Source organism: Haliotis rubra, unplaced genomic scaffold, assembly GCF_003918875.1.
Source record: "Haliotis rubra isolate DU_JTF1 unplaced genomic scaffold, ASM391887v1 Scf419, whole genome shotgun sequence".
Lineage (NCBI taxonomy): Eukaryota > Metazoa > Mollusca > Gastropoda > Lepetellida > Haliotidae > Haliotis > Haliotis rubra.
The window spans coordinates 892603-902583 of NW_025767101.1; the positions used below are offsets into that span (position 1 = coordinate 892603).

The 9981-nt window shown below is 40.1% G+C and overlaps 1 protein-coding gene and 1 long non-coding RNA gene across 2 annotated transcripts; one reads left to right on the top strand and one right to left on the bottom strand.

Moving 5' to 3' along the window:
* Nucleotides 1-1102: 1102 nt before the first annotated feature.
* Nucleotides 1103-3963, bottom strand: LOC124288480. The gene is made up of 4 exons (XM_046725001.1): nucleotides 3808-3963; nucleotides 3442-3537; nucleotides 1680-1852; nucleotides 1103-1448 (listed from the first exon to the last, which is right to left on the bottom strand). Exons 1-4 carry the CDS (start codon nucleotides 3948-3950, stop codon nucleotides 1423-1425), a joined length of 438 nt encoding a protein of 145 aa, XP_046580957.1. The 5' UTR covers nucleotides 3951-3963; the 3' UTR covers nucleotides 1103-1422.
* A 549-nt stretch (nucleotides 3964-4512) lies between these two features.
* Nucleotides 4513-9723, top strand: LOC124288481. The gene is made up of 3 exons (XR_006901463.1): nucleotides 4513-4683; nucleotides 4942-4943; nucleotides 9710-9723. It is a non-coding gene; the product is annotated as an uncharacterized LOC124288481 (long non-coding RNA).
* The last annotated feature ends 258 nt before the right edge of the window (nucleotides 9724-9981 follow it).

A 9981-nucleotide genomic window follows, 5' to 3' on the forward strand; every position in this document is an offset into this window, starting at 1 on the left:
CTTGGACAACAGCGTTCCATCCCACAACTGGTGCACCGACAGGTGTTACTGTTAGCTGCAAGGACAGTACAGAGACAGACGGTGAGTTCTGCGATGCAATAATAAGATCAGAAGAGTGCCCCAGCGGGAGCACAACCCTTCTGACACTCTGGGTAATGCAGAAGGTTGCATAGACTAACGCTTAGTCTCTGAATATATATAATTTTGATAGTAATTAGCAAACCTATTTAAATTGGCCGGGTGTAAAAACCTTGGAGTCAACTTTGTATGCAGACTCTTTCAGTGTTGTCACACCTCCTAGTGTACAGTACACACCCCTGTGCCCACGAATTCGTTGGTATATGACCAGATGGTGGCCACATGAATACGTACAAACACCTAGTTGTGGGAACAGCAATGTGCAGTAAACTTGGACAAAGTACTGTGGCTATGTGTCCCAGTCCACCAGCTGAGAATGGGTACCTTCTAAGGGCGAGAAAGTCGCAATAACTCGGTGCGCCTTGTGGCAGCAAGAGTTGTATACTCTCCAAGAAGTTGAGATTGATAATAAGATGGGCCGTTGAGATTGACATCCAATGATCGAGGAAAATATACCAGCGCCTTGAGCATGAACTAGCGCGTGGATATGTGCGCTGTATAAATATCCAATAATAATAAAATTGAAAAGGAGCCCAAGACAGACCAGAGATTCAGAATCTGAGGAAATCTAGACATGCTTCATTTAGGACTTTAGCACTGCAGAGAGGGCTAGGCAGTAGGAAAAATAATGTGGTTCAGGGACCGTGAGACAGACTAAAGTCTGCAGTGTTGGGGAGTCTACATGTTCTCCGGAAAGTTCTTGGTGGGTTCGACAAGGCAGTGATTCCTGGGAGAAGTCCCATTCGCTGTCTGGGCTGCGTGTAGAAGGGGCAAGGGCCCTGAGCTCATGATGAACCTTACCAGCCTGACTGTGCCAGGATCAACCGAACCCTCTCTGCTGTCTGCATTTTTCATCTTAATCTGTAAAACACAACAATAAAGCATTTCTATAGTGTCTTAACTCCACCAGTAAATGATGCTCAGTGGCGCTGTACTAAGTAAACATCATGTTGTATAAACAGAAATACAAGAAGATAGTTTAGGTATGCTTGAAGAAAGAGATATGTTTTTAGAGCTGATTTGAAGTTTGTTGTTGCCATTAGTGATCTTAGAGATAGGGGAAGACTGTTCCAGAGGTTGGGAGCTGCAGAAGAGAAAGCTCTGTCACCATGCTTATTTTGCTGAGTGGAGTTAATAGGAGGAACTGGTCAACAGAACGAAAAGGTCGGAATTGTAATGAGGTCTTTGAAATAGATACACATGTCGTTCTCATAGATGCAGTTGTGAGTCAGAAGAATATTATGTATTCAATGCGTTGTTTGATGGGTAACCAGTGGAGGGATCTCAGGGTTGAAGATAGGTTGTCAGAGCATCTAGAACGAGTAATGAGGCGTTGCAACGTTTTGAATTCGCTGAAGTTACCCTAAGATGACGACTGTGGGATACCGTTGGAATTTCGAGTTAGGTTTTGATTTGACGAGATACGGAACTTGGAACGTTGGGAGATTACTACATTCGTGACCAACTCGTGTTATTCCGAGACAAGGTCGGGGAATGACGATGTGTTGGTGGTGATTTTTAGTCGGACTAGTTTCCGCCCGGGGTTGTGGATGTGGCCGTAGTGACATTGGACGTCGTGGCGTTGGACGACAGGAAGAGTATCGGAAGTGGACCCACAGACACTCTCTGGACACACTGGCAGCCGGGGTCACACTTCATCCCTACGGTCTTGTAATACAGAGTCTTGTAGGTCTTGTAGATGTAGTACCGAAGACTGGAATATAACGCAGAGAGAGAGAGAGTTAAAAGTCTTGCATAAGATCATATGGTCATTTGTTAGAGGAAACTAGACACAAACTATGGCTAACACTGGTACCTTCTGTATTTTACTGTAAGACCGAAAATTTTAATAAATCGTAATAACGTTGTGAAGTATGACTGGATAATGAACATTAACAGAATGTAATATGGTATATGAAGGGTTACTGTAGCAACAATTGGCACTGATGAGAGAAATCGGCATAAGTGGAATAAATAATAAAGGGCAAAGGCTAACACTAAGACATGACGGACAGAAAACCCGGAGTGAGGAAGCTACTTTGACACGATTAAAGTAATGAGTTTAGCAATAACTAAGCAATGAATAGTAGAAATTATAAGAAAAATTGATAAGTTGTTTCCATATATTGTATCAAATCCCTAATCAGTCAGCGTCAGCGTCGCTTAGCCCCCAAAACTAGCGAAGCGTTACCTTCAGCAGACTCCAGAATCCAGAATGTCAAAAGTGGCAGAACCGTTAGCAAAGTAAACGCTACAGTATTTATTTGAAATGGAGAGAAAATGCTCAGGTTGATCGGGACCTTACTGAAGGTATCGCACATTTATCAAACCCTACCCCTAGTCCTGAGTAAAACTTTGACCCATAAAACTTTTACCCTTGATCGGGTGTAAAACCTAACCCCTTGTTCCTATTAAAACCTTACTCCTCGACCTGGTGTGAAACCTTATCCCTTGATCGGTGTAAAACCTAACCCCTCCACTTGGTGTAAAAACTTACCCCTTGACCCGTGTAAAACCTTACCCTATAATCGGTGCAGAACCAAGCACCTTTAACCCGGTGTCTTAGTCCTACGAACTGAACGTGTTCTAAGCAGGTCTTACATACATGACTACACATTCCATATATCCATACAGCTGGTTTATTGATGAGTGTGGCGTTTAACAAACAAACACCCCCCCAAAAAAAAACAACAACACACAAACAAACAAACAAACAAACAAAAAAACCAAAAAAACCCCAAAACAACAACAACAAACAAACAACAAAACAACAACAACCACAAAAACCACACAAAAACCACAATACAACATTACTTCCATACAGGGATTGCAGGTTAGTTGGATTGGTACTTGATCTTCAGTAACCCATGCTTGTCGTAAGAGGCGACTAATTGGTCAGGCTCGCTGACTTGGTTGACACATGTCATCGCATCTCAATTGCGTAGATCGATGCTCATGCTGTTGATCTGACTCGATTATTTACAGACCACCGCCATGTAGCTGGAATTTTCCTGAGAGCGGTGTAACACTAAACTCACTCACTCACATATTGAAGTTCATTCAGCACAAATAGCCTTTCAGTCCTTGGATACAGCAAGGCTGTCAATTATCAACCCTCAAACTTCTGTTTCTTCCTGGAAATATTTCGTTTCCTCCGTTAGAAATATACTTCATATATTAATACTGGTTTACATCAAATAATTGATTGTAAACAAGAAGTATATGAATAACTTGAGTGTGCTCGATGTTGCTATGCACACGTATTGAATGCAAAGGTCAGAAGAGCTTACTCCTCGCGCTTACCGGTATTTTTTGCAAGAGCCCCACCCCCAGAAACCACAAGATACGTAGTAGCTACTGGCTCGGCTCCTCAGCTGGGTGTAGTTCACATGTGTCTTGCTGTGACAAAATGAGATTATTTAATGCAAGAACATAAAGACAATGCTATTATTTTAAAGATGTTTGCAATTGTTTGACATCAATGTCATTTTTTACTTTGACAACTAATTTGATTTATTTTATACAGAAATGACCGTCAATAATTCAAATTTATTTCAATACTTAAGCTTTTCACATTATATTGTTTTAGTTTTTAAAAGTACAAAAGCTGCGGACAGTAATAAAGAGCATATTTTTCTCTTACAGATACGATTGAGTATTTAAATATACCTTATTGTTCCTACGAAGGATTCTTCGCATCCTCTACAGCATTCCACCTCACAGTCAGAGGACCCTAGAATGTCCAACACTCGGTTGATAGTCCATGATGACAAGATATTTAAACAATAAAACAATATAAAGTTCTTACTCATATCAAATATTGATTTAAAAGCATACGATTTCAATAAAAGTCAATTAAAACTCATTATGTCTTTATATACACCTCGAAGGAAGTTAAAGCCCAATCGATTCTTTCATGATCTGACAGATTAAGAATGGAAGAATGAAAGAATCATTGGTGTGGTGTGTGTATAACTCAGGTTATATTTGGGATTATACTTTCTCAGTAAAGTACAGATTCTAGTACCTTTGTTTGGTTCAGGTCCCACCCAGCATTTTAACAGCCACTCTCGGAGTCAGGCACTCAATCGCCAGCACACAAAACCATCTAACCTACCCAGCCACCGCCACTTCCACAAAAAAACACAACTGACAGCCTATACCACGGACTTTGAGTACCCCTCTGATGAGTGTAAATTGACACGGCGCCATCGACCGGAAACCATGACAACGCAATGCCCGGATTAGGTCTCTTGGCGATTAAGTGCCTGACTCTGAGAGTGTGGGTTCCCGGATGGGACTCAACCCAACCAAAGACCTAGAATCTGTACTAGCTGAGAAAGTATAATCCTAAAGTGTGTGTGTCCAATATATATGTTTGAGACGATTACATTAAAAACATTTATATATTGTGCTCACCTGAAGTAGCTGTTTCAGCTAAAAAAGCAAAGCAGGAGTACGACAAGGATATGTTTTCCTTCCACCCTCATTATGATGAAATGATGAGCGTTGTTTGCTGCAGTGTCGCCCAGTGTGTCCGTGGGTGTCTCATTTAGCTCATAAATAGTGTCCAGGGTTCTGGGCAGTCCTTTCATTGGCTGAGAGCAACAAGGAAGCGGGAAAGCACCTCGATCCAGGTGAAGCTGCTCGATGATTGGTTTGAACTGCAGACATTCAGTATGCATATGCGACAGCAATGCTTCGTTGCACTGTTGGATTTTGCAACCATATATATCGCCTTTCGTATTGATAACGCAAATATATCTGCGGTTTCAATCTTTGTTTTTATGTCGTAAGCAGCAGTGGTGGCTTCTCTGGAAAGTGTCATGTGTAATTCTAATCAAGTTTTGTCGATACTAAGGGTTGGGTGGCAAGCGTGTCTCGACATATGCCCTCAGTAGTGGTTTATGTTTATTACTCAAATATTTTGAATTAGTTTCTGTTGCTCGTTCTATTTAAGTGTTTAGATTTCTCGGGATATCCGACACCACTTTGTGTTGCGGATAAGTAAAGTTAGGCAGGCATAGTTAACATTTCATCAGCTCCAATATATATCTTAGTAGCACGCATAGTCAAGTAGCATAGTTATTTCCCCTTGTCAAGTCCGCGTTAGCGTAAACCAAAAACGTAAATGCAAGACATATGGGTTGGGGTTCGAATCCGGAATTCTGTCAGATAATGATCAGACCGCAATATTGATCTTGGTTATCCTCCCTCTTTAAGCTGACAGTACTGACATTTTGCAAACACACGTGAAGAGAAATGAACGCCCTTAAAATATCATAAAGCACAAATATACGCTGATGCATAATTGTCAAAATTGTTACCTTTAAAGCATGGTATGAATGAAGTACGGTGAGTTTTAATATTCTCAAGAACACCCTACCCTTCTTCCCTAACCTAAAAAATAAGGTGATGATCGTTTATGTGTTTCAGTTATCATTTCTTCCCTTTAAAACCGGTTTCCGTTTTTTGACACAAAGCTTCTGCGATATACACACGATTGAAAATCTAAAATGGCCTTATTTTTGTCTAATTTTAATCCTCTACATCAAGAGTGAGTAAGTGAGTTTCGTTTTATGCAGTTTTTTGTATGCATTTATGTATTTTTTTATAGTCCAGCAATATTACCGCGTGGGACACCAGAAATTGGTTTCAAGTACCCATGTGCGATATGTCTTCGGCGTGACGAGTGAACACTTTAACCACTGCGCTACACCTTTATATACATAGAACAATTTCAGTGATATAATATGCCCCAACACAGGATAATCATAGTTTAGGTTTCTATTTAATTATCATACATAAAAACAGAAAGAAAAATCACACAGAATAATGTTCTGATGTATTATTCTGTAAGACTTGCACTCGAACTGGCAGGAATCCGGCTAGTTGTTCCATTTATGTTTGTATGACATGACATTATACAGGTTGAGTTGAGACTTCGTTGCAAACATATGTAAGGTGGTAGGTTGTTCCAGCTAACTGAAACAAGGCACGGGTCAGCGGGAGTCGTGATAGATGACTTTATGGATAGCAGGTAATGCTATATAACGTCCTGGTTATTACAAAAGAATTAGAAACTACTCTGATTTTCTTTTCTTTAGAGACTAATATGATATGACAAACAAACCGTCTATCTATACTATCCCAAAAAAGAAACGCATAGACATTTTGTATTTTTAAAAATCTATTAATTATCTATTGTGTTCAAACAATCTTTAAAATATGTAGCAAAAGTGTTGATAACATGATTTTACACAATTCTATAAGTGAAAAATTGACGTTACCTGAAAATGTTAATTTTGATGAGATTTCTTACAAGGATTAAAAAGGCATCGCCACAACGCAACAGAAATCACCTTCCAGTTGAAATTGTGCAGCAAAGAGCATGCACTGTCTGGCTATAAAAATCCAGATTACTTTCAGAAATCGACATTCGCTTTGAAGATGTTTCAAGGTCAAATCACTACGACATGTCTTGGCGCTGCGATATCGCCATTGAAAGAATGCACGCTGGAGATTATCAATGTTCTGTTGCCAGCCGTCTGAATGTTAGTCTGAGCACGATATCACGGCCTGCAGCTCGTTACAACCAAACAGGAATAGCAAATGACCATTCCCGTACAGGCAGACCTAGATTCACCAAAGCAGCCCAAGATCGGTACATCCGGGTACTACGTTCGCGTGATCGTACTGTCACGGGTGAGAACACAGCAGCCAGGGTGCCTTGACTTCTGGTCAAAGGGTACGGAACAGGTTGAGAGAGACTGGACTGAGAGCCAGGAGACCCGACGTCGGGACCGTCGTCACCATCGCGCTCAGCGTTTCCGTTAACTAAAATTATCCACTTGGTTGTATAGACATTACCTTCTTCTAAACTGATGTACAAATTCATGTACTAAACTCTATTTGTGGACGAGCTATACATGTTTAAAAATACAACATTTTCGCAATAGATTCCTGGGTTATGCGTTTCTTTTTTGAATAGTATATTTGTTGTCGCCTTGCCAATACCTACATCGTCGGAATACACACTGCTCCACGTGTTTGTTGTTATTTCTATAAAATAAAAACAGTCATAAAACTATGCAGCCATTAGATAAGCCAGTACTTTTTAGATAAGTGTCGGACAAATATATAAACTATCAATACCAGAGAAGAACCAATCTCGATCATTTGCTAAAACAGATTCCATTGGGTGTAAGTAAAAATAACGGTGAAAGTATATCTACTAGCTACAGGAACATATAGGATATGGACGCTGCAGTAATATAGCCATGGAAAAAACTAACCGGGTTATAAATGAGACAAAATCTACAGTTTGAATGTGCTATCACGTGGAAACATTCTTCTTATCAATGAAAAGTGTTATATAACCTATGGCCGGATTGTCATGAATGCGAGTATTTTCTGGGGGTGTGAGTAGTAGAATGTGTCCCCATTGTCACTCCATGATTTTGTGAGCGTGTCAGCGTAACCCAGTAGAGCTGATCGCTGGTCACACTGTCAATCACTGGATTGTCTGGTCCAGACTAATATTGTCAAGTCGGCGTCTATAGTTGGAATAAGAATTATTGTGACGGGTGCTAATGCGCGCGCGTACGCACGCACACACACTAACGCACACACACACACACACACGCAAGCACGCATGCACGCACACACTACCAACGAACGCAGTAGGGCCCTGCATTTCTGACAAGCTTTGACAAATTCCCCACTTGACCTCTTTGATAAACCGATCAGAACGACTTCGAGCTGTATTTCGTTTAACAACAATGCTTGAAGTGATTTGTATCTCTCTGCATGCGTGCCACGGATATTCAGTACAGACTCCAGCGAGTATAGTATTGCCGTTTTTGTTACCCATTACTTCGAATTAAACAGCAGTCATGACAAGTATGCCAAGATTGTATGTAGAACAACGTTTTGGCTGTCTCACCATCACATCTACCCCTTCATAACTGCCATGTAACAATTCATACCTCGTGCAAAACTACGTGCTCACTTTTATCGCCCATTTGAAAATGAGTGAAAACTGATTTGTATCTGACTGTATGCGCGTTAGGGACAATCAATACAAGTTAAGCGCATTGGGGGATCCAAGGGGAGGGGGGTTTTGTACAGGGGGTTCGCCCCCTCCCCCTTTTGAAAATGACCCACGTTAATGTTTTGCATTGGTGGAGCCAAGGGGGGTTCTGGGGGTTCGACACCCACCCACCTCTCCCCCTGAACATTCCTGGATCGGCCTATGCAGCGGGTATGATATTAGCGTTTCCGTTACCATCTTCGGACCCAATATTAATCAGTCAATAGAATTATCCCGAATGTGTATTGTCTGTTTGCAGTGAAAACGTACCGATGAATTTCACTTTAACCCATTCAACACCGCAGGCCGCTTAAGCGGCCACAACGTTATGAGTCCCCAGACACCGGAGGCCGCTTAAGCGGCCAGGCAGTAGTCACGTCAAAATCAGACATAATTTTAGGAACCTACCTGACTTATGATTCATATGTTAAATCTATCACATTTCACAATGTCTGAAAACACTTATTAAATTTCAATTTATCATATATTATCAGCAGAATTAAAATTATAAACTATTTTTCGCAATGTTATTGAAAACAACAATTCTCGGACACATGCTTCGGCAGCGGGTCCACAATAACATTGTCAAAGAGCAAAGTAACGATGTTTCGAGGAATTCATTAAATAAATTGAATAAACTAATGAATAAAATCAACAACAACATTCATAAACGTTGTCAAACGTACACATAAAATTACTATTTCCATCTTTTCGTGCGATCATGTAATGTCACTGACAACTGACATCTCGGCTCTCGCCGCCTCAATCTTCACGCTCGGACACGATGTTTAATGCGAAAATATATACATGAAGCATTTTTGTCACAGGTCATAACCTAGCACGATACGTCCAATAAGTTCCATAATTTACGTATAGGTAGCGATTTCTTGATTAATATGTTCAAAATAGCGTTATTTTACCCAAAACTTACGTCTAAATCTAAAAGTTTTCGTTTACGAGGACGGAATCCATTGCCGTAATATGATTGGCTGCCTCATGTCACGTGTCTGATTTTGACCAATCACGACCCTTATAGCAGACTGTAGCGAAAAAAGCGTCATTAGAAACCAATTTTTATCCAATAAAATCGCTTCTTACAACTGTGAAAATACTCTCGGCAAGGGTTCAGTGATGTTGTTGATGTTCAGAGCTTTCGAACGATACCCGACATCAAACGATTCGCCTCCCATGTTTTTCATACTAAGCTTCGAAAACGGAGGTATTTTCCGTTGTTATGTCATGTTACCGAGCGGAAAGCCACAGATATCGGGAAATAGGCGACCATACATATTATTTAAGAAATCTTTTTATAATAATTTTCTGATTACGTAAAAATGAAAATATAACAGAAAAAGGCACGGACATGTTATGACATGTCAGAAATGGAAAAAAATCGCCATAGTTTTTGCTTCTTTCGAGGTTTATCTGGAGGTTATAAATGTAAGCTTGCATTTTCAGTCAAAAATAATTTTATTTAAGTTGTAGTTGTATTATTTGAATAATATTATAAAAATAAACTTCATATTTATCAACAGTAGGATTAGATCTTTTAAATGGTGTATGGGATGTAGTAGCAATAACGTTTTACAAGCTTATAATTTCCTTCATAAACACAGGCTTCATCTCTGACCTCAGAGTCTCTGGGAACTCGGTGTCATGGCAGTAAATGCCTCTGTTTGACTGGTTTTGAAAGAGTTAAACAAACAAAAAAGTAAATCAAATAAAGTTAAAATTAAGATTGCGAATCCTCA